Raw genomic sequence first — 27589 nt, 5'->3', positions numbered from 1 at the left:
GCACTTTCAGTAGGGCTAGTTTCTGACAGCGTCAGAGCCCTGCACAGTTGCAATGGAGGACATCACTTTATAATGACTGCTTAAGGCTTAGCCCGTGGCCCTTGCCATAAGACGTTTCAGTTTTAGATACTGGCTGGTTGAGGATCATTTCATTACTATTTGGGCAACTGGAAATTAACAGATCCTAGTTTGTGCAAACCTCTGTCCTCTCAAACCCAGAATTCCTCTTCCCCCAAAGCTTCAGATACATAATGTGACTCTGGGCTGTGCGTGGGGCCACAGAGAAGGAGTGAGACGGTGCAAGGGGAAGGAACATGTGGGGAATGGGAATAGAGATAAAAATGAAGTTGCTAACTGCATTGATACATTAAAAAAAAAAAAACCTGGTCAATTTGCCCATGGAGCCGTTAACTTTGATGGAAATGCTCTTGGGGAATTTGAAATATGTAATCACTAAAAATCCAAGAAATTGCCAGTTAAGCCAACATCAACATCCAGAGCAGCCTCAGCTTTTGTATAACCACTCGAAACCCTCCCAGACGGTTCAGCACCTTAAAAAAACAGTCACTGAATGCAACATATAACAAATCAGAAATACACCTACCTGATGCCTCAGTCACACACACAAGTACACACAGACATCACACCTATGTACAGACAACATCCGTCTATTGGAAATAGCTTAATCTAGGGGCTGGGGGAGGGGGGGGGAAATCGATCTAAGGCACGCAACTTCAGCTACGCGAATAGTGTAGCTGAAGTCGAAGTATCTTAGATCGAATTACCTGGGGTCCACACAGTGCGGGATTGACGGCCGCGGCTCCCCCGTCGACTGCGCTACCGCCGCTCGCTCTGGTGGAGTTCCGGAGTCGACAGTGCGCGCGTTCGGGGATCGATATATCGCGTCTTAACAAGACGCGATATATCGATCCCAGATAAATTGATTGCTACCCGCCGATACGGCGGGTAGTGAAGACGTACCCTAGTTGATATTGCAGCTAAGGTTGAGAGTTTGAGTGCAATTCTGAAGAACAGAGGTATGCACTGCAGTTGTGTATTTGCTGAAATTCAAAATACCATGTCACACTTTGGAGTCCAAGTATGATTGGGTTTTAAGATGTTTGGGTAGTGGGGCATGCAAGCAGAGGCTGCTGCAATGTTAAAGTTGGCTTAACTGGCAATTTCCTGGATTTTTTGCAATTATATTGATAGGAAATACACTTGGGCAATTTTACTCCAAACTAATTAAGTTTGCTTTAGAACAGAAATAGGATTCTCCATGGCTTTTTAGCATTAAAGCTCTCCCAAAGCAATCGTTATATACCAGTAATATAGTGACTGAGCTGGCAAGCGTACCGGTAGTAGCCATTCTTCACTCAGAGATAGCTCATGCCATGAGAGACTTTCAAGCCTGTATTAGCGAAGGAAGGAATGTGGGCCAGGACTCCAAGGTCAGACCCAGTTCATTTAAAGTATTCCAAGGTATAACCAGACACAATGAACAGCAGAGAAGTGCCTGGGGAGTGGAGATACGCAACATTCTAGCAACCAGACCCATCTCAGCATGAGCTAAGGAATAGCAGCAATGACCCCAGAGGTTAGTGACCCTGGCACAAGCACCGTGCAGCACTCAGCTCCCTCCCAAAGCACATACACATTGAATTCTCTACTGACCTGAGGTTTGGAAATCTATCTGGATGGGATTGGATAAGCCATTCACTGCCTCTCGCCACATGCCCCCGCCACCTGGGGACCAGGCAGTTACCACGCAGCGATACAGACCAGCGTCAGACATCTGCGTCTGGTACATCCTATAGCGGAACTCGTTCTCCTGAACCTTCTCCAGGACCACACCATCCACTCGGGTCTGGTCTGTCCAGTCTTCCAGTCGTACCACCGAATCCTGGTTCAAGGAGATTATGCGAGTGGTTCCATGAGGGTTTGACTGGTCCATCAGTGGCTTTTCTGCTGTAATGAGAACAGAGTAACGCGGGGTCTTGATGTTTTGGGAAGACACCTTGCATGTCATCTCAAAGGTGTGGCCTGCCACGAAGAACGGCTTCAGTTTCACCGCCTCCACTGTTAGTGTATAATCTGAAAGAGGGAAGGAAATCAGAAGCAATAAATAGCTGTCTGCATTTATATAGCACCTTTCAACCCAGCAGATTTTCAAAATGCTTCACAAACAAGTAGACACAGTCCTAGAACACTTTACCTATTGCTGGTGTAGTGTGCAGGCTGCTATTTAACAGCCCACACTGTTACATAAACAGCTTAGGATAGGACGTGAAGAACATTATTCCTGATAGACACGGCAGAGAAACTGTGACAGGTGGAACTTAAATTACCCAAGACAGATGTGGCTAGGACATCAAGGATAGTACCCCTACGTTTGAATAAATCCCTAAAGGGATCAGGGCCTCAGTTTTATGTTGCTATAGGAAGTGCCATTTCAGATCAAAGTGCTGGGGCATTGGTTCAGCACCAGCGACAAAATGAAAATTGCAGCCTTTTGGATCAACACCAATTCCTGCAGCACTATGGGTTTGCCTTGAAGATCCATTCAAGTAGTGTCCTACCCTGATTTGGCTTAGCTTGCAAGATCAGCTGAGATCAGAGCATAAGGAGGTTTGGTTACAAGAACAAAAAAATCCCCCACACGCTTTCTACATGTAGGAAAAAAATCCAGGATACATCTTCCTCCACCTCTGGACTTCTCACCTGTACTCTACTTATTTGTCTAAATCAGTCATAACTAATATTGGAATGTTAGAAGTTGCATATTTGACATAATTAATTACAATAAAAGAGCAGAGGACTTGCCTTACATTTCCCCGCTCCTTCCCAAGTCTGTGGGAGCCTGAATCCTAAATATCCCTTAATGACAGGATTTTGGAAAGTTCTGCATCTATGAGAGGAGCAGAGTCCCCAGACATGGAAAATTTGAGCTCAAGAGCAAAGAATCAAAAAAGTTATAGGCAAAAAACAAAAACCAACAAAAAAACCAAAAAACAGAGGTAGATAAAGGTAAGTGAGTTGCAAACTTAAGTATGTTGTTCACTACTGGGAAAGATCACACACTTGAGAACAGTCCTACTTATTGAGGCACTTAAAACACCCAACACCATAATATCTGTGTCCTGGTCTGCACACAGAAGTTGCACTGGTTTCACTGAAGTCAGTTTAAAAACCAGTCAGATAAATAGCTGTACAGAAGCATCAATTTACAACTCTCAGTTTAGCTTCCATCAGTACATTTTACAAACAATTTAGTTAAAGTGGTGAAATTTCCACGTTTAGATAAGAACTTTGTATTAGCTACATTTCAAAGAACAAAAGGAGTTACATGAAGGCCTTGTGGCCAATCCACGAGACAAAGAGCAATTAGGGCTCCAATTCACATCCCTTCCATGAGGAATTCAGGGTTCTTTTAACTTACAACAGTGTCCTGGGTTGGCTGAAGTGGGTGGAAAAGGATGACCCCAATAATATCTTTCCAGCTCTGATTGCTGGGATTGATCCTCCATCTATCTCATGAGCTATGGCTCCTTCCAGTGGAGAGGGTACAACATCCCCCCCCCCCACCCACATTATAAGTTGAAAAAGCCTCCAGATTGGCATTGCCCGTCCCCTCTAAACAAAGCAAGATTGATCCCTAAAGCGTAACCCCTTGAGCTGTTTGGGAGACCATATTAACCTGGTCTGCATGATCATGCTTTCTGTCTAACCTTTGCCTGTGCCACACAACACCAGTATATTTGTCAGTCAGCCCACACAAATCAAGGTATCTGTTGGTTATTATGGCAAGAAAACACAGAAGTGCAAATAGCAGTCAGCTCAGTGTTCAGTACTGTTTTTGCTACAGTGAATTTTCTTCCAGTAATGAAAATGACTCCATATTAAACACAAACCCAGTCACGCTGTGCAAGGCAAAACTTTACAGGGCAACAGGGAAATAAGCTAGAGTAAGGCTGCAACACGTACCCCCCCAAATTGAAATAAATACTTCTGCCTTCCCCAGGAGAGCAACAAGATACTAGTCATGATTACATTTTGGAGTGTTTTGCCTGTAAGCAGCAGTTTTCCCAATGAGTAAACAGTGCACGAAATGAGAAACTGTGTATGACAACTTTAAAATCAGCACTGTACAAAGTAGATCACTATGCAATGCTACATAAAGCATCAGCAGGAACAGAAAAGGAATATGGTGTTAGCAATGGTCTGGGTGAGCATGGAATTAGATATTCCATACAACAAAATTTGAGAATATTAGGATTGCAGTTAGGTGCTCAAAAGTCAGGAGATGCCAAAATTGTGGTTGCATGCACAGCCAAGTCTCTGCCCCCCTTATGCATGCACATTAACATACAGTCTAATTATACAATCACATTCTATTTTTCCATACCATCATTTCTACAGACTTTGATACGCTATATTATTTATATTGTTGTAGTACCTAGCAGCCTTGAGTATGCCATTGTGCTAGGCATTGAACAAACATAGTAAAAGACAGTCCCTGCCCCAAAGAGTTTATAAGCTAAAGACAATATATAACTGCATAACTGAATTTGACTTCTTTATACTTACATTAACTTGGTTGTCATAATGCTCCAATACAACTGAGCATCCTCAGCTCCCATTGGAGTCAATATGTTTAAGCCTACTTGTATAGAAGTCAACAGGAGTTTGGTCACTGACTTCAATGGGAGCAGGATGAAGCCCAGTGAGGGTTGAAAGCACTTGGACCCCTTGCAAGAAGTGTTCAGCAATGTACACGATCATTAGTATCTCAAAGGAACACATGCAGAGTTGCAGTAAGTGCCTTTTATTATAATGTTTTTTTGTAGTGTCATTTAAGTAGAAATGCATCTACTTTGTAGTTTTCATGGGACCTGTCAAGCTATTTTAATCTTAAAAAACTACTGTTTTCTCCAAATATAGGATGTGCTGTGAAACAATTAATTTCCAATGCTTTTATTTATATGTCACTGATTTGAACTTTGATATTCCTAATTAGAAGAGTACAAGTTTGAAAGCTGAATGTTTCCATAAACTGGCATTTTAACTTGTCATCGTTTCTAAGTGTAAAGTATGTGATCACATTAAGCAGTAACAGTTTGTTAACAGTAAGAGGGAATACAATGAAATCCCATGGACAGTAATGTAGTTATTAAAATAGTTACCGGTGCAATTGGATTCTGAATGCCTATTCTAGGCAGCAGTGGGCATACCACAGTTTAAGTTGGAACTGAGTTTCCATTGTAAGAAAACCTATTTTGGCAGGTTAGGTCGGAAATGGGTAGAATTATTCTATCAAATTTAAGTAAATCAGATAAGGGGTTGATACATTAGGAGTAGAGGATGAATTAGAATCATCTAACTATTTCGCCCCTCTGTAGCCAGAAAATGGAAAGAAGAGAAAATCTAGTTTGCTGGACTTGCCTAGCTGAGATTTAGTGCCCAGGACCTGGTTAAATAACAAGTAATAACGGTAAGATGGCACATCAACTCGGGTGTGCTAGGGCTCAGCAGAAGTTCAACAGACCAAGCCTGAAAGCAGCAAGAGTCAGGCTGGGGTGGGACGAGAGGGATAGGGGTTTGCCCACTTCCTGGCGCTTCTGCAAGTAAGAAGGTAAGCAAGATTGGGGATGGGGACTCCCCTTAGGAAGGTTGTCCCCCAGGCACTCTGTGCTTGCCCAGTCCCCTCCTATAAGGCAGTGATACTCACATTGTGGCTTGCAAGCCACAAGTGGCTCTTTAATGTGTCTCATGGCGCTCTTTGCAGCATATGATATTAAAACAATGTGAGATTTAATTAATAACACTGGTCTACAATTTTTGAGAAGTCATCTGCTTCAGAGATAAAATGTGCTATTTACTATGTATTTTGATGTGCTGAATTCAAATATGACAATTAAAACAACTGATTGGCTACTGAGTTGCTTTACATGATAATATTTCACCTGTCCTGTTTATGTAACACTTTAAAAATCAGCAAAAGGGTTCTATAAACAAAAGGCAAAAAACTATTCTGTACATAGTTTAGTCCTATTCAGTGTCTACTCGGCGCTTCTTGGCTTGTCTCTTGTATTCATTAAATGGAGCATCTCTTGTCACTGTCCAGCAATAGTCTACAAGCATTGAGGGGCTCCATGTGCCCTGATAGCGTTTCTCCATTGTTGCAATGTCCTGGTGAAATCGCTCGCCGTGCTTGTCGCTCACTGCTCCGCAGTTTGGTGGAAAAAAATCTAGATGAGAGGGCAAATAAATGTATCTTTAGTGACATGTTGCAACCCAGGCTTTTGTATGCCTTGAGGAGGTTTTCCACCAACAACCTGTAGTTGTCTGCCTTGTTGTTTCCGAGAAAATTTATTGCCACTAACTGAAAGGCTTTCCATGCCGTCTTTTCCTTGCCACGCAGTGCATGGTCAAATGCATCATCTCGAAGAAGTTCACGAATCTGAGGACCAACAAAGACACCTTCCTTTATCTTAGCTTCACTTAACCTTGGAAATTTTCCACGGAGGTACTTGAAAGCTGCTTGTGTTTTGTCAATGGCCTTGACAAAGTTCTTCATCAGACCCAGCTTGATGTGTAAGGGTAGTAACAAAATCTTCCTTGATTCAACAAGTGGTGGATGCTGAACACTTTTCCTCCCAGGCTCCAATGACTGTCGGAGTGGCCAATCTTTCTTGATGTAGTGGAAATCTCTTGCACGACTATCCCATTCGCAGAGAAAACAGCAGTACTTTGTGTATCCAGTCTGCAGACCAAGCAAGAGAGCAACAACCTTCAAATCGCCACAAAGCTGCCACTGATGTTGGTCATAGTTTATGCACCTCAAAAGTTGTTTCATGTTGTCATAGGTTTCCTTCATATGGACTGCATGACCAACTGGAATTGATGGCAAAACATTGCCATTATGCAGTAAAACAGCTTTAAGACTCGTCTTCGATGAATCAATGAACAATCTCCACTCATCTGGATCGTGAACGATGTTGAGGGCTGCCGTCACACCATCGATGTTGTTGCAGACTACAAGATCAGCTTCCATGAAGAAGAATGGGACAAGATCCTTTTGACGGTCACGGAACATGGAAACCCTAACATCACCTGCCAGGAGATTCCACTGCTGTAGTCTGGAGCCCAACAGCTCTGCCTTACTCTTGGGTAGTTCCAAATCCCTGACAAGGTCATTCAGTTCACCTTGTGTTATGAGGTGTGGTTCAGAGGAGGAGGATGGGAGAAAATGTGGGTCCTGTGACATTGATGGTTCAGGACCAGAAGTTTCATCCTCTTCCTCGTCTGACTCAAGTGAGAATGATTCTGGTGCATCAGGAACCGGCAGTCCTTCTCCGTGGGGTACTTGGCGTATAGCTGATGGAATGTTTGGATAATGCACAGTCCACTTTTTCTTCTTTGACACACCTTCCCCAACTGGAGGCACCATGCAGAAGTAACAATTGCTGGTATGATCTGTTGGCTCCCTCCAAATCATTGGCACTGCAAAAGGCATAGACTTCCTTTTCCTGTTCAACCACTGGCGAAGATTTGTTGCACAAGTGTTGCAGCATATGTGTGGGGCCCACCTCTTGTCCTGATCTCCAATTTAGCAGCCAAAATAAAGGTGATAGGCTTTCTTAACCATAGTGGTTATACTGCGCTTTTGGGATGCAAAAGTCACTTCACCACAAACATAGCAGAAGTTATCTGCACTGTTCACACAAGTACGAGGCATCTCTGCTCACTTTGGCTAAACAGAAATGTGTCCCTTTGCAAAATCAAACACTGACAAATAAGAGAGCACGACACTGTATGATTTCTAGAGCTGATATAGGGCAATTTGTTCAGCAGAGTGATGTAAGCTTCGTTATGATTGCATCATCCATGACTTCTAGGAATAACATGATGCAATTCATATCATGTATGACGCAATACCAGCTTCAGATTGCATCATTCATTGTTTTGCCTAAAAAGCAAGTACTGTCCAAACCCAGTCATAGATTTATTCATAGATCCAGTCAAAGATGTATTTTAGTCATTTCTGGTTTAAATTGAGATCCTTTCCCTTTATAACTCACTTATCCTCCGCCATTCCCAAGTCAAGGGTCGTATATACTGACCCAATAGCATATCTTGAAAACTAGAGCCAATCAACAATTTTAAGCATCATTTTCGTTCTCAGTGACCCAGAATTAGTAAAGTTTGACTACATTTATTTCAGAAGCATTTTGGCTGTAGAGCAGTGTAACCAACCTAAGTTATTAACCAATCAGGATGCTTTTACCACTGAGATCTGAGTATCACTACTATAAGGTCTACTGAGGGGGCTTTGGGAGATCTGAGGAGGAAGGGGAAGCAGCACAGAAGGGGACTATCACCTCCCTGCCACTTCCTGGGCCTCAGGCAGGGAACCTGAATGATCTCTTTCCTTGCCTCCCTTCCTGCCCCAGCCCTCACCTTGTCCTCTTGGTCACAGTTCTGCTTCCCCCACCCTTGCACAGGGTCCAGAGAGGGGGCAGCAGGGAAGAGGTTCTTCATTCCCTGGGACCACAATCTCCACCCTAAAAACCCTTACTGAGCCCATCCAATGAGCCTACTTAGGCTCCTCAACCACCACGTGTCAGGTGGCTGAAGAGCAAGACTCATGGGGGAGTAAAGGGGAGGGGAGAATCACAGAGAAATGGGAGACAGCCCACCAACTCTGTGGAGGATTAGAAGGCAGCAAGGAGGGTGAGGAAGAAGTTCTTCACATGACCTGCTCCAGAGAAACCAGACAACTGCAAGAGGCAAGGTAGGGGGAAGTTCTTCCACTGGATTTTGATCACCTTCAAGTCTCCTGCAAACCCCATACATCTCCCTTTCCTGCAGATCTTAGGACAGCCCCAGGCCAGTGGCCCTTAGGAAGTTGACAGGGATGTGGCTCCACTCCTAGGCTCTTTAGGAGAGGGGCCCCTGATTCTTGGGGCCTACAGGGGGTTCATATAAGTGGGACTCCTTTTGGCAGGCCATAAGTTTATAGCATCAGGACTCCTTTCCAAAGGATGGTGCATAGGAACTGTGGTTAGCAGATGATTTATGACCAGTTACTGATGGTTTCACATATGCCTGCAATGACCTCCTTTTAAGGACTGCTTGATCAGGGCTCCTCTCCTGGCTTTCGAAACAGGAAACAGTTCATTTCCAGAAATTATGCATTTTTAAATTAAGAAGTCAGTTAAGAGTGCTGGTGACAACACTCAGCTTGATTTATGGACCAACTGTCCAACTCTTGCTCACGAACATCTTGCCTGGAAGGTTATTTTAAAGTAGTTTTCAGTCGATAAATACAAGCACAATAAAGTCTGCAGTCCATGTATGTAACGAACAGAGGAATAGCACCTTCGTCTATTTCCATCTTGACGTATGGCTTTACCCAAGCATTTATGTACTCAAACCACATGCTTTGAAAATGGCTTTAATAATGTAAGGTATCTTTAGATATGTTATATAAAGTGTACGTAATTTAATTAAGTATATGCCATACATCCCCATTTGAACTCCTAACTCTTAAAAGAGGAACAGAGCACAACTTTGAATTTAAAATGCTTTTCACTACATAGTGAACAGAGTCATAATTGATAAACCTAGTAATTTCAATGTCTACAATGCAGAGCATTTTGAAATAAGCCAGTTTCTACTGCAGCATTAGAGCTAACTTATTAGCACCTCCTGAGGACTGGTTACAGTAATGAAATGTTCTGTTCATTTGAGGGTTTTACATCATTACCATAGTACCTGAATGCTTCCACCCCTCCCCCCAACCTCCCCAGTCGGAGTTTGGCATTTGTTAGCTCAAATGGGACAGAATTAAGATTGTGATTGATGTTTTAAGTGGCTGTGGTTAACTGTAGAATTATATCTTTAACTCTGAATTTCCTATTTGTTTAACACAAACATTCTTGAAAGTTTATACATATTTGAAATATTTTTGCTTTCCACCTTACCTATTGGGGGGTGGGGTGGGAGGGAGGGACTTGGCTGGAAATTTTTGCTATTTTATATTTACTCTGTAATAAGAGTGGCGTATTGCTTCTTGTTCCCAATTTTCATGATCAACCTGGCATACCTGGCATACACCGAAGAGAACAGAGAATTGCAAGATGGCCCATATGGGTCTGTAATGTTTATAGAAAAAAGTGGTTTCATGTTTTATATTTCATTTGAGAAATACTATCCCTTGTAATCATGTAATTAGGGGACTGTCATGATTTATACACACATGCGGTCGAGTTACTGTTGCATGTGGACACCACTCAGCTCCGTATCTCCTTTTCATGCCCCCAAATGGTGCTCTCTCGACTTTCCCAATGCCTGTCTGAGACCAGGGCCTGAATCAGAGCTAACTGGCTGTGGCTCAGTCCAGATAAGACAGGAGTGATGCTGACTGGATAAGGGAAGCAGTCAGATGGCAGAGGCAATATTGGTTCTCATGAGAGAAGGGATACATCTGCTTTTTATTAAGGGTCACAGCCTGCTGATCCTACTGAACCTTGAGTTACTTCTGGAATTCCAGGAAACAGTAGTATCTGAGCATACTCTTATCCATCTGCACTTTATAAGCACATTGCTACAGCTATCCACACCTTTCTCACCTTCATATTACATTACTGCAGTGAGCTATTCTTGGGGCTACCCTACTTAGTGTTTCATGCATGGAGCATATTACACTTGTACTTCATAAACTGTGCTAGCTTTCGACTAGTTTTTGGGTACAATTCAAGATTTTAGGTTTAAACTATAAAGCCTAGTATGTTTTGGGTCCTAGCTGTTTTATAAATGCTTCATGCTGGGAACTGAAATCAGCTGGAAGACTCAAGTTGACAATCTACAGTTTATGTCTTGAGGGCTTACTGTGGAAAAGCATTTTCAGCAAAAGGCCTTTCTCAGATTCACTTCTCCGACTCATCTGATAGAGCTGGAGTTGGCTGACAGTCAGGACATGCTGCAAATCCCACATCTTCAATCAGGCTTTTGCACACACGGGATACAGTGGGAGGAACTGATTTTCAAAGATGGGTGGGAAGCTTTTTGTTTTGCTTTTGGAGAGTCTGACGTGTCAATTCTAGAACCTAATACACAGAGGGATTTTTTTATAAACATGCTTAAGGTGCCAGTAGGTACAATATACATTTGCAATATAAATCAGAGGGCCATGGTGATTTAATATGGAACCCCCCTTTGTCTATGAACAATCCCCTTCATGAGAACATCTGAGCCTCCTAGAACAAGACCACTGTAAAACCAGTTCTTACAATGATGCTCTGATCCCAGAAGTGCCAAGGAAAGGGTAGAGAACAACCTCTCCAATTGGAGTGACTCCGTCATCCCCAGGACTCCAAGAGAGTCATTTCCCTTCCCAGGAAATGTTCTATTTAGATTTCACATTAAGGTAGCACTGTTCTGCTCTATAGGGCACTCCGGCCTGCCTTTATCTACATCCCACTTCATAGCCTTTGGTACCTTGCTGCCATAGGCGGGGACACAAAGCCAGTATTCTCAATCTAGCCAAGTTTATCCACCTTCTGATTCATCCAAGCCTAAGGATCAAAAAGGGACTGCTTCAGAAGAAAGAGGAAAAGAAAGCACAGCAGGGATCACCAGGAAACATACATGTGCTTAGACCAGTGGTGGGCAACCTGTGGCCCATCAGGGTAATCCACTGGCGGGCCGCGAGACAGTGTTTACATTGACCATCCGCAGGCACAGCCGCCCGCAGCTCCAAGTGGCAGCAGTTTGCCATTCCTGGCCAATGGGAGCTGTGGGAAGTGGCGGCCAGCACGTCCCTGGGGCCCACGCTGCTTCCGGCAGCTCTCATTGGCCGGGAACGGCAAACCATGGCCACTGGGGGCGGCCCTGCCTGTGGACGGTCAATGTAAACACTGTCTCACAGCCCGCCAGCGGATTACTCTGACGGGCCGTAGGTTGCCCACCACTGGCTTAGACAGTTATTGCTGAACAGGAGCAAGGAAAGGTCACATAAGGGAAAAGAGTGAGCATTTCTGCATCCCTAATACAAGACATCAATATTTTTGACACTAATGTATGCAACTAACTGTACGCCACTCACTGCCATAGCTGGGATCATCAATGTAGCCAGCTATGGATTTAGGCTAAAATAGGGCTCAGATTGCCCTATTCTAACTGCCAGAAGCTGGATCACAGAAAAACTGCCCTGTTCTGTTCATTCCCTCTGAAGCATCTGGCCCGGGCCACTGTCAGAAGACAGGATACTGGGCTGGATGGACCATTGGTTTGACCCAGTATGGCCGTTCGTATGTCTTTCGTGATCAAAACAGAAAGCTCTCCCCAAAACCACTCCCCATCAGTTGCTACTGGGGAAAGAATAGGGGCTCCTATTAATGTGATCTATGAAATATTGCTTTTCTCTCTCATTGCACACAGCACACAAACTGCAGAGCAGCACCACCATCAACATTTCCCTCTGGACAGACCAGCCAGTGGTAGTTGTGCAGGTTACAGAAAAATCAAAGATTATTTGGTACTTAGAAAGAGAATGCTTCAGAAGTTGAGTAAAGAATGAAATGGGGAAAACATTTCTTCACATTTCCTAATACTAAGCAATAGTGCAACTTATGAACCTTTAAAGAAAGACTGGCCGGAAAGGTTAAAAAAAAAAAGAGGAACTTTCCTCAAGCAATGTAACCTGAATCCTTCTAGGGTACGCATCTCCTCCGATCTGCAGTAGTCCCACAAACTCATCTTCGGAGTCAGACTCCTGGAACCTCCAATTAATTAAAAGGGTCAAAAGTGCAACAGAAATCCACCTAATACCTACATATACAAAAGGGCACAATTGGGCACAGCTTATGTTGGCAGCAGAAAAAAAACACTAATAGATAAGATCCCGGAAAGAAACCACAAGAATACAGCCCCAACTTACGGTCAGTCTGGGTGTTACTCCAAATAGACCAAGGCCAAAGGCAAAAAAAATCCTAGCCAAATTATTCCCTTCGGTCTTGCAGTACTTCCTGACTTGTGTGACTGGCTGTTTCAATTCTATAAAAGTTACAGTATTCCTTTGTTGCTCCTACTATTTAATGTACACTTTTTCAAGGCCTTAGCAAACAGTGCAGAATATACTTCTGGGTATTGACTGAAGACAAGTTTTCAAAGAGAATTATCAATTCAAAATGTGGCCATAATGACAATCACTGAAAAGACAGATGGTTATAAGGGAGGGAGAGTTTAGAAACAAAGAGGAAAAAAATGCACTTTTCCACCAATCCCCACCCTGACAAAAACAGAAAAAAGGGAGATTGTGGCTAGAACAGATGTTCTGACAAGACTGGCGTTTAATGCAGTTACCTTTAAAATTTTTTCAGTTGCCTTAAGTAACACTACCTCAATATTTGCACTGTCCCCCTCTAGGTAGTGCTGCAAACACCAAGGTACTGTTATCTAAGGCAAATTGGAAGGTTAAAAGTAAGGGTAATCACTATACAAGCATCTCCAATGCACAGTCTACAAGTGAAGAGTATCAACTCTTAATTCTCATGAATCTGTCCTACACTAGCAAGTATCAAGAAGAGCTGTGAAAGGGTCACAATTTCTTTTCACTTCTATTTTCAGTTATTTCTGAAGCACAAGAATCATGCAGCTTCTGCTCACAATGTAAACCAGGGTGATCGCTGCATGGGACTTCAGGCCAAGAAAAATCAACTAATTTTAGGCCAAATATTTAGATTTTGTATAAGAAATGGAGGGTTTTACAAAGCCCGCTAGTGTTTGTAGAATGTGTGGATGTCTAAAGAACAATATAATTGAAAGGAGAAGTTCTCTCTCATTCGAACATTCCCATCCATGCTGCAAACCCAAATTCAACAGCAGGCATGAGATCCAAACCAGCCTGGAATCTCCATGCAAGCAGACAACTTTGTTTTATATGCAAGCATCTGTGATGAAAGCAGTATATCTCACTATCAGATTTCTTTGGTATTAAATAACCTCAGGTACCATTAGTAGCACTTTTGTTTGTTTGTTTACATAAAAGTTATGTTCGGTGTTGAAATAAAAAAATAAACAAAAGTGAAGTGAAGTTAGATCTAGCCAAGATGCCTTCAAAACAAAGAGAAGAACTTTACACAGACGTCGTCAGAAACCAGTCATGACGTATCTTAATGACTGGCTCTATTTGCAAAGCTGAGCAAGCAGAAAAGCCTTTAAGCTATATCGGTCTCCTGAGAATGAACAAGGTAGATTAACAATTGCACATTAATGGACAAACAAGACAGTTACTGCACAAGACAAGCCAGAAGAAGAGTCCTCAATCTCTACATGTGGCTTTTATGTTTCAGCAAGGAACTGAACACCTATGTATCCCAATGGATCAATGAATGCAGTACAAAGTCTTCCCTCCTTGCTGTAAAGTATGGACGGACACTGGTCTTTCCCAAACTGCGGTGTCTCTCAAATTCTCTCAGTGTTGTACTAGCACCAGTGTAGCATTGCTAACCATGAGAGAATCTCAGAAAAACCTCAGTGGGAGGCACAAGCTGTATTTAGAACAGGCCAACTTTTGGCTTCCAAGGGGACATGCAAAAGGTTCTCTCCTTAGGCAAGCACACGGGAGGCAGGCTGCTCTCTTGTTATTAGGCTTGGGAGCAGTCAGGAACTCAAAATCACCAAAGATTCTTGTTAAACCAATTAGCACAAGGAACAGAAAAGCATGCAGCAGCGTAACTCTTTCGTGGCTGCTGGCTACAATGTTGGTGACCATCAGGTCCTGGAGCTTTGGGGTAGGGAGGAGGGAAGAACCTTGCTGCTTGCAAAACTGACTGGGTGGGGGAGAAGGATAAGAAGGTTTTAGCCAAATTGCTGAAAAGTAAGTGTGGATGGAGTAAGTCAGTCCTAATATGGTCACACCAGATTTCTCATTTTCTCACTACATAGGTTGTGTGTGTGTGTGCGCACACATGTGTAGAGAGAGAGTTGTCTTTCATGTCAGCAAGTGCCCCACTCCTTTCCAGTAAATATCTTTTTAGAAAACCTTCTGGCACTTGGGCTACAATAGTTACACTTGCATATCAGTTAATATTGTGAAACTAGCAGAAATTTTGGAAGAGTACCAGAACAGGAATATTTACACCTGCCACAATTTTTTCCACAGAAATTAACACGGGCAAAGACATCTCATAGCTCCAGGTTGCCCCAGCTGAACAGAAGACTGTTATACACAGCACACATACACGCTGCATGTTGTGGCATACAGCTTATTTTCCTGGGGGCAACATCCCTTGTACCACAAAAGCAGGTTCTCTTCATCAGATGTTTCTATTAGCATGGTGCTTGGTATTTCTGTTTGCACCTACTAGTGATCAGACTGAGTGCCTGCCATATTAATGATTGGACTAACTGCCATGTGAGGTCTTTCCTATGAATGAGATCACATCACTGCTGGAGAAGCAAGCTTCAGAGAAACATGATAACTTGTTTGATCTTGCAGGGATTAAACCTCTCCATTCCCAGGCCAGGTTACAAATCGTGCTTTGAACGTTATGCATGATTCTTACAGATCTTCTCTTTGCTGGAACTGAATCACTGTAGGGATTCCCTTTGGTCCCTCTCTAGTCTGAGGCTGTGACCTGAGCCATTTTAAACTGGTTCAAGCTAGCTGGGTTTTAGACATGGCTTTGGAAATCAAGGGTGGAGGGGATCAGACTGTTTAAGCAAATATATTTTGGAAGATGCACACATTAAACAAAGAGAAAGTTTATAAAAGCCTTTTGCCTAAATGCTATGTTCTAATCTAATCCCCCACTCAGTGACCCTACATCTAAATTGGAACACTGTTGTTAAACTCTGTTTTAAACATATTTTGGACCAACCCAAAAGTATCCAGCTAGACAGAGTCAGTCTGAACCCATTTTAAACTGGTTTTTAGAATTGGTTGAGGTAATTTTTTTTAGCCCCTGTGTAGATAGGGCCTCAGTGATGAACGGTCGAAGTCTTGCCCATCCATAGTTACCCTCCTTCCAGCAAACCAGCTCTAAATGGGATTCCAACACTGTATGGCTCTCACACTTAGCCATTATTTTTCAAAAGCCAGTTCCTTGCATGCCTGCAAGTTTCTCTGTGGTGCCTTCTTAAAGCCAGCACGTACAGGTAAAGGATGGGAGGGAGAAGACTACAGCGTCCAGGCTGTAAGCTTGTCAAGGCATGGATGGTCTTCATTTTGGGCCTTACAAAGTACCAAGCACAGGTTACCGGCTTAACAATAAAGGCATTACAGAGGCAAAGAGAATGTCCCAGTTGTTGGCAACGAGATGCATCCTGGAAAAATCTTTACGTGGGAGATAAAGATCCTGACCGCTTGAGCTTTGTGTACCATGACATTTTTCTTAATAGAAGGCACAATAACCTCAGTGCCCTGGCCTGATTCCAGTTCTGAAAGTTACATTCTGCCTTCCTAAATTCCCACTGCAGTTTGATGGATACAGTGTTATTCTTCACTTCCTGTCCAAAGCATTCCATGATACTGTTAGTACCATTAAGTAGTTGCTCCCTTTCACTCCAGAAGGGGCTACAATTCTGTAGTGGATGAAACAAATCCTAAATGTATATATACACGTAGCTTCCAAAGCCCACTGGAATACTTCTGGATGACAGGTGCTGTATAAGAGAAAGCTAAGAAATCAGCAGCTACCAGCAGCAAGAGATTTAAACCAGTAAGTGTGAAGTACTTACCTTGGGTAGCCCAGAAAACACTGACCGGCATGGAAGTCACATCCTTGCTCTTTACCCAGCTGTTGTTGTGGTGCCAGCTCCAGGCAGAGACGACACAGTAATAATCCCCTCTGTCTGCTTCAGAAGTCCACTGGATTCGTAAACTGAAAGTATCCACGGCCTGTTTAGAGAAAATTATTTCCCCATTCTGGGTCCTCTCTCTGCTCTTATCCCCAACCTGCAACGTCCAGTCTGCATCCATAGTGGCAAGAAGTTCATCCGTCACAACAGCGTCACTGCGCAGGCGCATTCTGTAGTACCAGGAGACCGTCAAACGTAGGTTTGCTTCTGTGTTCTGTGCATTCATGATCCTGCACTCCAGTTCTGTGGGGTCATCTGAAAATTTAGGTGTTTTAGAAGCATTCAGAACTATCTGGTAGTCCAGCTCTGCAAGGGAATTGGGAAAGTGGGAAGAAAGCCAAGAGAACATGTTAAAAGTAGCAAGTAAAAAGGAAACACCAAGGTAACAGTGAAAACCAAGTGCAGTCCTGATATCTGGAGCTATCAAACATGACACATAAAAAGCATGTGGGCTAAATATAGAAGATTTGTAAAATCAGAGGACTGGGAACCTGGACTCTGGCTCTGCCATAGATTTGTGTGACCATCAGCAAGTCCCAGAGACCAACATTTTCATAAGTGGCCTTTTATTTTAGACATCCAACTTACTCACTGAGCTTGATTCTCAGCTCTCATGGACTTTAGCTGGAGTTACCGGAGTCCAGCACTTCAGAAAATCAGGTCCAAAGCCTCTCAAGGTGACGTGGCATCTGAGAAATAACGTTTCCTTCCCTGGCCTGTTCTCCAACATCCAAGTGTGCAGGTTTCAGTCTCAGATTTTAAATCACCTTCTGTGTTTCCCAAGAGAGCTCAGGATGAGTGTACAACTTGGGACTCTTCATTCTCAAGTTGAAAAGTGATCGGTTGAGACTCCAGTGACACCCCATCTCCTCTACCTGTCCAGGATAAAACGGCCATCCCCAGACACCACCCCTTCCCACTTACTGTCCCACGCCCCACAGATCCCCAGTACCAACTCCTGCCTTGGCCCTGGACAACGCCAACACCTTGTCAGGGTTAACTCCAACAAGCATCCTGGAATGTTTAGCTGGTTAACATGACAACCAAGGATGAATGTACCAAAAGCAATTTTGAGTTTGAACTGTGAAGTGGTACAACCTGTATGGAGCTGGAATCTCTCAAAGTTCATAGTTTAAGAGCTGAGCGGCTGAATCTAAGGTTGGAAAAGATGATTGTCCTGACCCAGGAAATGATGAGACAAGGTTGCATGACTTTGTTCTCTACTAGATTACAGAGACAGCAGACCACAGGCTTGTGAACTGAGATACTATGGTAAGAATCTCAGCACTGAATTTTAGTTATGGAAATAAGTGCTTTTCTACCAATAAGAAAAGACTTATTTTTCCTGTATTACTTTTTTTAATGTTACTTGAAAAACAACACTAAACTTCCTACTATTTTCTGACTAAATATCCCAACATTTTGTTTTTGTTTTCAACAAATTTATTCTTTATTCCTTTATCTTGTGGTTGATGTATTAATCTCAGAAACAGTAATTGTCTATAATTGGGACAGAGAAGAAAATGCAAGTCTAAAGTGTAGCCACCTCTGAAACATGGCACTAGAACATGTTAGTGGAAACGCTAGGAGATAAGCCCTAGCGCCTTTTCTCTCCAGGTGCACTAATAGTCTCTGGGAACATTTGATAGTACAATTCCACTTAATCTGGCTACATCTGCACTGGAAATCTTAAGGGAATCTCCTGCAGTTGCTATTACTAGTGCAGCTTCATCAGTGCTAGCAACCATGGGAGCACTAGTGTAGACTAGACATCAGTTGTTTTAATCATTGGTTTTTACAGGATTAGATGACAAGGGTAAAAATGCAAGAAACTAGTTTACACTACTGCTTCCATGGTTGCTAGCACCAGTAACGGTGGGAAATTTTCCTAAAATTCCCAGTATAAACAAGGCCTAAAAAAAATAATGCACAGAATTCTGGTTCCACTGTCAAATAACAGGTCTGTGTGGGAGGCCATGAGACCCAGCACCGCAATCCTTGAGAGAACTAAATCCCCACACATCCTAGACAGCTAGACCACTCCTCACATCTTATTTACACACAGCAATAGTCTTCAAGACTTGAAACTGAAGGACAAGTTACTCAAACCATACTGCAGTAATCTGACCCCTCCAAAGCCAGAGGGGTTACAATTCAAGAGTGGTAGCTACAGAAGGTTGTATCCTGTGACTGCTTTAGCAGCTTGGTACAAAGATGGGAGAGTTTGAAGGCTGAAGTTCTTCTCAGGCCGGGAACAGGATGAGAAAAGAGCTGAAAGAAACAGTTTTCAGCTAATCACTTTGGTATTAGTATTAATTATTAATTATTATTATTATTGAGGAGGAGGAAGGATTGCTAGGGAGAGTTTTGGCTTTGACAGCACCACTCCGGCTAGGCACGTCACACTGACAGACACTCTCAGACAGAGGATTTAAAAGGAATAAAAGGCTCCCTGGATAAGCCTCATTCCTCCACTCTGTCAGCTGTCAACGAACAGCCTCACTGACAGTTCAGTGACTTAATACCACGTTAGCATTGAACTTCAATCAAGGAGGAGGGGGTTAGTGGTGAGTTTAGGATGCAGTTTAGAACCTCACATGCTGAGAACTCTTCTCCCACCCCCTCACAGCCCTAGGCAGCAGTATCGTCTGAGGAGTAGCTTTTATACACTCCTGCACCTCAGCTAGGCGGTGAGAGAAAGGACAGGAAATTTCCGCCAGCCTAAGCGATGCTTCAGACCAGAGACAAAAGTGACCTTCTGCAGCCAGGTTTTGAAGCCCAGAAATGTAACGGGAAGTTGGGAATGGCCAGATGATGGTTTGAAAGGAAGAAGGGCACCAGCACAGGATAGCAATGGCATCCATCTCTTAAAGCATATTAGGAACATTTTTAAAATGTTAATGGCTATTTACTGTTTTGGAGATGCCAAAAAGTAGGTCTATTCTCCCTACAATGCATATGGGAAATAAAGAGTAACCCAAAGGGGTCTCAGTGGGACCGTCAGCCTCGTGACTTGGCCATTCGCTTCTGAGTACCTGGGTTCAGACCCTAATTTAGGCTTGTTGGCCTCCATTCTAATCCTCAGACCGGCACCACAGTTTGGCATTACTGCCAGTGTCTGATCAGGAATGGCTCTGAACTGGAACAGTAGGAGGCTTCAAGCCACAACTGAGTGCACTGGCAGAACTGGGGGGAGTGGGGTAACTTGCACACCAGCCTGGGCACTAACTGGCACTAGGCTCATTTAACTCAAAGATAATCAGTACTTTCTGGATTTTAGCATAGGGTAGAAATGTCCCCTCCTCCCCCTCTGGGTTTGAAATGCTGTCAAAAGTAATTTAGATCCTAAATGCAAAAGTCAAATAAAGAAATTGTTTTAATCATTCGTTGAGAGATACTGACATGTCATGGCAAACTGAACAATACAGCTCTTTAGAAATTCTGCTTAGGTTTGGTTTTCTGGCTCACTCCAGTGTGACTGTTCGCTTCTCAGGATATTTGCATAAAAACAGGATCTTTGTAGCTTAAGAGTTCAGCCAGGGTAATGCAGAGCAAAAGCTGGTTAACTCACCATCTCTGGTGTAGGCAAGACACAATGGAATATCAATCTAAGAACACATTCACCTCTGAGCGTGGGGAGAATACGATCCTGCTCTTGCAGCTGAGGTGGGCTAGATGAGCCTACCACGTCCTTTTCCATCTCCAGCTTCTATAATTCTACATCATAATCCTGTCCACAAGAGTTAACTGATATCACATGTAATGAGGAGTCCTTGTGGCACTTTAGAGACTAACAAATTTATTTGGGCGTAAGCTTTCGTGGGCTAGAGCCCACTTCATCAGATGCATGAAGTGAAAAATACAGGAGCAGGTATAAATACATGAAAGGATGGGGGTTGCTTTACCAAGTGTGAGGTCAGTCTAACAAGATAAATCAATTAACAGTAGGATACCAAGGGAGGAAAAATAACTTTTGAAGTGGTAAGAGAGTGGCCCATTACAGACAGTTGACAAGAAGGTGTGAGTAACAGTAGGGAGAAATTAGTATTGGGGAAATTAAGTTTAGGTTTTGTAATCAAGCCTTCTTAAAACTGCAATACCCACCTGGTGAAGTGAAGAAACAGATTGACAGAGCCAGAAAGGTACCGAGAAGTCACCTACTACAAGACAGGCCCAACAAAGAAAGTAACAGAACGCCACTAGCCGTCACCTACAGCCCCCAAATAAAACCTCTCCAGCACATCATCAAGGATCTACAACCTATCCTGAAGGACGATCCCTCACTCTCACAGACCTTGGGAGACAGGCCAGTCCTCGCCTACAGTCAGCCCCCCAACCTGAAGCAAATACTCACCAGCAACTACACACCACACAACAAAAACACCAACCCAGGAACCAAACCCTGCTACAAACCCCGGTGCCAACTCTGTCCACATATCTATTCAAGGGACACCATCATAGGACCTAGTCACATCAGCCACACCATCCAGGGCTCGTTCACCTGCACATCTACCAATGTGATATATGCCATCATGTGCCAGCAAAGCCCCTCTGCCATGTACATTGGCCAAACCGGACAGTGTCTACACAAAAGAATAAATGGACACAAATCTGACATCAGAAATCATAACATTCAAAAACCAGTAGGAGACCACTTCAATCTCTCTGGTCACTCAACAACAGACCTAAAAGTGGCAATTCTTCAACAACAAAACTTCAAAAACAGACTCCAATGTGAAGCTGCAGAACTGGAATTAATTTGCAAACTGGATACCATCAGATTAGGCCTGAATAAAGACTGGGAGTGGTTGGGTCATTACAAAACCTAAACCTATTTTCCCCAATACTAATTTCTCCCTACTGTTACTCACACCTTCTTGTCAACTGTCTGTAATGGGCCATTCTCTTACCACTTCAAAAGTTATTTTTCCTCCCTTGGTATCCTGCTGTTAATTGATTTATCTCGTTAGACTGACCTCACACTTGGGGCAGGTCTACACTACCCGTCTGAATCGGCGGGTAGAAATCGACCTCTCGGGGATCGATTTATCGCGTCCCGTCAGGACGCGACAATCGATCCCCGAATCGACGCTCTTACTCCACCAGCGAAGGTGGGAGTAAGAGCCGTCGACGGGAAGCCGCGGAGGTCGATTTTGCCGCCGTCCTCACAGCGGGGTAAGTCGGCTGCGATACATCGAATAATTTGCGTATCTTAAATCGACCCCCCCCTGTAGTGAAGACGTAGCCTTGGTAAAGCAACCCCCATCCTTTCATGTATTTATACCTGCTCCTGTATTTTTCACTTCATGCATCTGCTGAAGTGGGTTCTAGCCCACGAAAGCTTATGTCCAAATAAATTTGTTCGTCTCTAAGGTACCACAAGGACTCCTCATTGTTTTTGCTGATACAGACTAACACGGCTACCACTCTGAAACCTGATATCACAGATGTAATTCAAGGATTTTTAACATACCATCTGAACTGGAAGACATGACATACTCCTAAGTGACACATGGTATGACCTTTGACTTGTAAAACAAGTCCCTTGATGTCATATGGCAGGGGTGGCCAACCTGAGCCTGAGAAGGAGCCAGAATTTACCAATGTACATTGCCAAAGAGCCACAGTAATACGTCAGCAGCCCCCCATAATTTCCCCCCACCCCTGACCACCTCCCACCCACCAGCAGCTCCGCTGATCAGCGCCTTCCTCTCGCTCTACTACCTCCCGATCAGCTGTTTCGTGGCATGCAGGAGGCTCAGCGGGGTGGGGGGGGAGAGGAGTGAGAGCACTGCAGGCTCAGGGGAGGGGATGGGAAGGAGTGGAGTGGAGGCAGGGTCTGTGGCAGAGCCAGGGGTTGAGCTGGGAGCACCCCCCGGCACATTGGAAAGTTGGCGCCTGTAGCTCCAACCCCGGAGTCGGTGCCTATACAAGGAGCAGCATACTAACTTCTGAAGAGCCGCATGTGGCTCCGGAGCCACAGGTCAGCCACCCGTCATATGGTATTAAGGGTCTCTATAATAAAGTAATATAGGGGAGGCCACTAAAAAGTAAATATAAGGTCAGTAACCACAAGTGTCTAATCCAGTCGTAAATTTAGTGAGTGAGCCACGAGAAGTTACTGTACGAAGATTGCCTGGCTTGGTAGTCCTGTGTACAGCCAAAGAGACAATTCTTTGTATATTTGTAAGTTTAAATTAGAAAAATTCACTCATTTCTAAAATCTTAAAACTTACTTACAGTGAATAGAAAATTAACTTACATTAATGGTCACCTGCAAACAAATACCATCCGTCTGAATATTGAGGCATTCAGTGAGTGCAGTATAAAAACCTTTACAGAACAGATTACTACGTCACACTTATGGAACAACTGGTCATAAAAGAATAAATATAACCGTCCCCATAGGGACTGTTATCAGGCTACCAAAGGTGTGGAAGCTCCAAAGTTCACCAGTTTATGTAGGTTGTAGTACAAGGCCTTTAGGCTCCTGGCAAATCTCCAGCATGCCTCTCTTTCCTAAAATACATGACAACAGAGGCCAGAAGAGTGGATGTGAATGGATCTGTATCGCAAGGGACATGGATAAAAAGACCCTGGCACAGGAACCTTTTTCCATATCTGTGGTCAGAGGGATAGTGGGGTGCCCAGAACAGACCCTGTAATGTCTTTGCCCTGCATACTCTATAGTGGAATTGAACACAGGAAAAGAATGGCTCATTATCTGTTGAGCCTCAGGATGGAGCCACTCACCTAATGCTGTCACCACCACGCTGACTGGTGAAGATGTCTTCTCCACCACTTTGTGCCAGCTCCCATTGTGCTGTGGCACCCAGACAGCTGCTTGGCAGAAATAGTAGCCAGAGTCTTCCACACCCACATCACGCATCAGCAGGTGATAGGAATTTCTATCCACGTGACTCAGGCTGATGAGGGGAGAGTCGCTGACCACAGAATCACGGTCCACACTCAACAAAACCTGGGCATCCGACAAGGTATCATCACGTGACTCACTGAAGTACCACGTCACCTGAGCTTGGAAGATGCCACTTCTGTCTGTTGTGATGTTGCAGGTTAGGTCCAGGGAGTCCCTTTCAGTCACAGACATGTTGCTTGTGGCAATAAGCACATCCAGAACTTGAATATTAAAAAACAAGAAAAGACAAGTGTTATTTTCAAGAGTTTGTCTCAAACTATTTAGTGCCTAATGCTCTGGTACTGCAAGTTCTCAAGTAACTTCAGCTCTCTGCTTTCAGTGCTTAGTGACTTGACTACAGGTTTGTACCTATCTAAAAAAGTTGCAAACTATCAGTGTGTATAGGAGTTAGGACATGGGAGGGAGAAATCAAGACTTGAGTTTTTATTCCCAGCTTTGCCACATACTTCCTGTGTGTGTGTTTAGGCAAGGAACAACCTCTGCACTTGCTTCCCCAAGAGAAAAATGGGAATAATATTTCCTTATCTTACAGTGGTGCTGAGACACCTGGGGCCTAATTCACAGAAGGCAGAACTCCTACTGAAGTGCACCCATTTATATCAGAGCTGAATTTAGCCTCCATCTAAACAACTCTTAGCTCCTATGACCAACAAAAATAAATAAATAAAAATAAAAAGAGGGGGAAAAAAGAAGCAGCAGCAGCTACAGAAAGTGAAGTGTGACTTAATGCAAGCAGCCATGGCCAAATCTTGAACTCCTGACTCACCTTAAGGGGCTTGCTGAGACCAGAAATGAAAGTGCACAGAGGACAATGGTAGTTCCATAGACTGCTGCTTCTTCACATACTACAGTGTCCAACATACACTATAGATTTTACAGCAATGCAAATAGCTACTCAGTGTTGTTGTCGCCATGTCAGTCCCAGGATATTAGAGAGAGAAGGTGGGTGAGCTATTATCATTTATTGGACCAACTTCTGCTGGTGAGAGAGACAAGCTTTCAAGCTACACTGAGCTCTTCTTCAGCCCTGGGAAACTTACCCAAAGCATTTAACAGGTTCCTCTCCTGGCCAGTGGTTGTACTCAGTCCACAGAACTCATGGTCACAGCCAGCATTCAGAGAGGACCTTTGTGATGTAGGCTGCAAAGCTGATGACAGCATCACTTTAGTTTAGTTTAAATAAGGGCTGTTGATAATCACGTGAGTTAACTGAGAGTAAACAAATAAAAATTAATTGCGATTAATCACCATTTTAATCGCACTGTTAAACAATAGAATACCAATTGAAATTTATTAAATATTTTGGATGTTTTTCTACATTTTCAAATTTATTGATTTCAATTACAACACAGAATACAAAGTGTACAGTATTCACTTTATTATTTTTATTATAAATATTTGCACAGTAAAAATGATAAACAAAAGAAATAGTATTTTTCAATTAATCTCATACAAGTACCATAGTGCACTCTCTTTATCGTGAAAGCGCAACTTATAAATGTAGATTTTTTTTTGTTACACAACTGCACTCAAAAACAAAACAATGTAAAACTTTAGAGCCTACAAGTCCGCTCAGTCCCACTTCTTGTTCAGCCAAACGCTCAGACAAACAAGTTTGTTTACATTTACAGGAGATAATGCTGCCCGCTTCTTATTTACAATGTCACCAGAAAGTGAGAACAGGCGTTCACTAGGCACTTTTGTAGCCGGCATTGCAAGGTATTTACATGCCAGATATGCTAAACATTTGTATGCCCCTTCATGCTTTGGCCACCATTCCAGAGGACATGCTTCCATGCTGATGATGCTCGTTAAAAAAATACTGTGTTACTTAAATTTCTGACTGAACTCCTTGGGGCAGAATTGTAGGTCTCCTACTCTGTGTTTTACCCGCATTCTGCCATGTATTTCATGTTATAACAGTCTCGGATGATGACCCAGCATGTTGTTCGTTTTAAGAACATTTTCATTGCAGATTTGACAAGACGGAAAGAAGGTACCAATGAGAGATTTCTAAAGATAGCTACAGCACTCGACCCAAGGTTTAAGAATCTGAAGCGCTTTCCAAAATCTGAGAGGAACGAGGTGTGGAACATGCTTTCAGAAGTCTTAAAAGAGCAACACACCAATGCGGAAACTACAGAACTCGAACCACCAAAAAAAGAAAATCAACTTTCTGCTGGTGGCACCTGACTCAGATAATGAAAATGAACATGCATTGGTCTGCACTGCTTTGGATCGTTATCGAGCAGAACCCATCATTAGCATGGAAGCAGGTCCTATGGAATGGTGGTTGAAGCATGAAGGGACATAAGAATCTTTACCGCATCTGGCACATAAATATCTTGCGACACCAGCAACAACAATGCCATGTAAACGCTTGTTCTCACTTTCAGGTGATATTGTAAACAAGAAGCGGGCAGCATTATCTCCTGCAAATGTAAACAAACTTGTTTGTCTGAGCGATTGGCTGAACAAGAAGTAGGACTGTGTGGACTTGTAGGATCTAAAGTTTTACATTGTTTTATTTTTGAATGGAGTTATTGTTTTAACATAATTCTACATTTGTAAGTTCAACTTTCACGATAAAGAGATTGCACCAAAGTACTTGTATTAAGTGAATTGAAAAATACTATTTTTTATTTTTACAGTGCAAATATTTATAACAAAAAATATAAAGTGAGCATTGTACACTTTGTATTTGGTGTTGTAATTGAAATTAATATATTTGAAAATGTGGAAAACATCCAAAAATATTTATATAAATAGTATTCTATTATTGTTTAACAGCGCAATTAATCCCATGATTAATTGCTATTAATTTTAATTGCATGATTAATCACAATTATTTTTTTAATCGCTTGACAGCCCTAGTTTAAATAATGAAAAGCGTGTATTAGGAGGGACTTCCACACTTTGCATCTCCTATGCTTTGTTAACAAGTGCTATTATTTACCTCCTGCTGCAAGACTAGTCAGGTGTCTGTTACCTTGTTCCCTCTCCTTCATTTGTCTATTTATTTATCCACATGTCCAAGGACTGTTTGAGCTATTGTTTGTACACTGTCTGGTTGAACTGACTCTAATCCCTGATTGGCGTCCTAAGGGACCTGAGGATCCCAAGGACCCCAGTCAAGGATTAGAGCCCAATTCTACTAGACCCCGTACAAGCAGAGTTGCTACATGTTCCTTAACTGTGGCCATGTGCCCATCTCAGAAGGTGGCTGGGCATTTCTATGGTGGGTGAAGTGATTTCTATCTATATGCTCATTCCTGTACATAATGTCTATCAGTTTGTAAAGCACTTAGGGGTTCTTGGGAATGGTACTATATAAATGCAAGAACCTGTGGTTTTTTTCAATCATCAAAGCCCTTGTCTTTAAAACCAAGAATTACTCCTCTCCCAGTTTACCGCTGCATCTGACAGCACAGAAAAGTCAGAAGGCTCAATCTGACACCACAGTATACCAGACTTGCAGAGTTGCAGTCACCTACATGCCCCAAGTACCTCCTCACAGCTGACTGAGGTGTCATTAGTTTTTCCTGTTATGATCATCGTGATATGAGTAGAGGGGGCTAGTAAAACCTCCACAGTAATTCTGTAGGGTTGTAATAGACTAATATTACAACTCCACTGTAAGATGAAGGGATCTTCCAAGAAACGTAAGTATCTTCACACAAGCCATGGGAACTCAAACACTGGATTTATAAACCAAGAGATACTTTTGTAAGAGTCTCACCCCTCCCCACATTCCTGAGCTTCCTTTGTTCTATTATCACTGAAGGG

The 27589-nt window shown here is 43.0% G+C and overlaps 1 protein-coding gene across 1 annotated transcript in view; it reads right to left on the bottom strand.

The window, feature by feature from the left end:
- PTGFRN (prostaglandin F2 receptor inhibitor) overlaps positions 1-27589 on the bottom strand; it is a 92592-nt gene that overhangs the window by 25089 nt on the left and 39914 nt on the right. Inside the window, exons 4-6 of the mRNA XM_024209462.2 lie at positions 23620-24003; positions 16747-17172; positions 1675-2094 (exon numbers count right to left, since the gene is read on the bottom strand). Coding sequence (XP_024065230.1) covers positions 1675-2094; positions 16747-17172; positions 23620-24003 — 1230 coding nt within the window. The remainder of the gene's footprint in view (positions 1-1674; positions 2095-16746; positions 17173-23619; positions 24004-27589) is intronic.

The sequence above is a fragment of the Terrapene carolina genome, unplaced genomic scaffold (assembly GCF_002925995.2).
Source record: "Terrapene carolina triunguis isolate 2854851 unplaced genomic scaffold, T_m_triunguis-2.0 Scaffold558, whole genome shotgun sequence".
In the NCBI taxonomy this organism is placed as follows: domain Eukaryota; kingdom Metazoa; phylum Chordata; order Testudines; family Emydidae; genus Terrapene; species Terrapene triunguis.
Note: the sequence above shows the minus strand (reverse complement) of the source record. Positions and strands in the feature narration are given on the sequence as shown.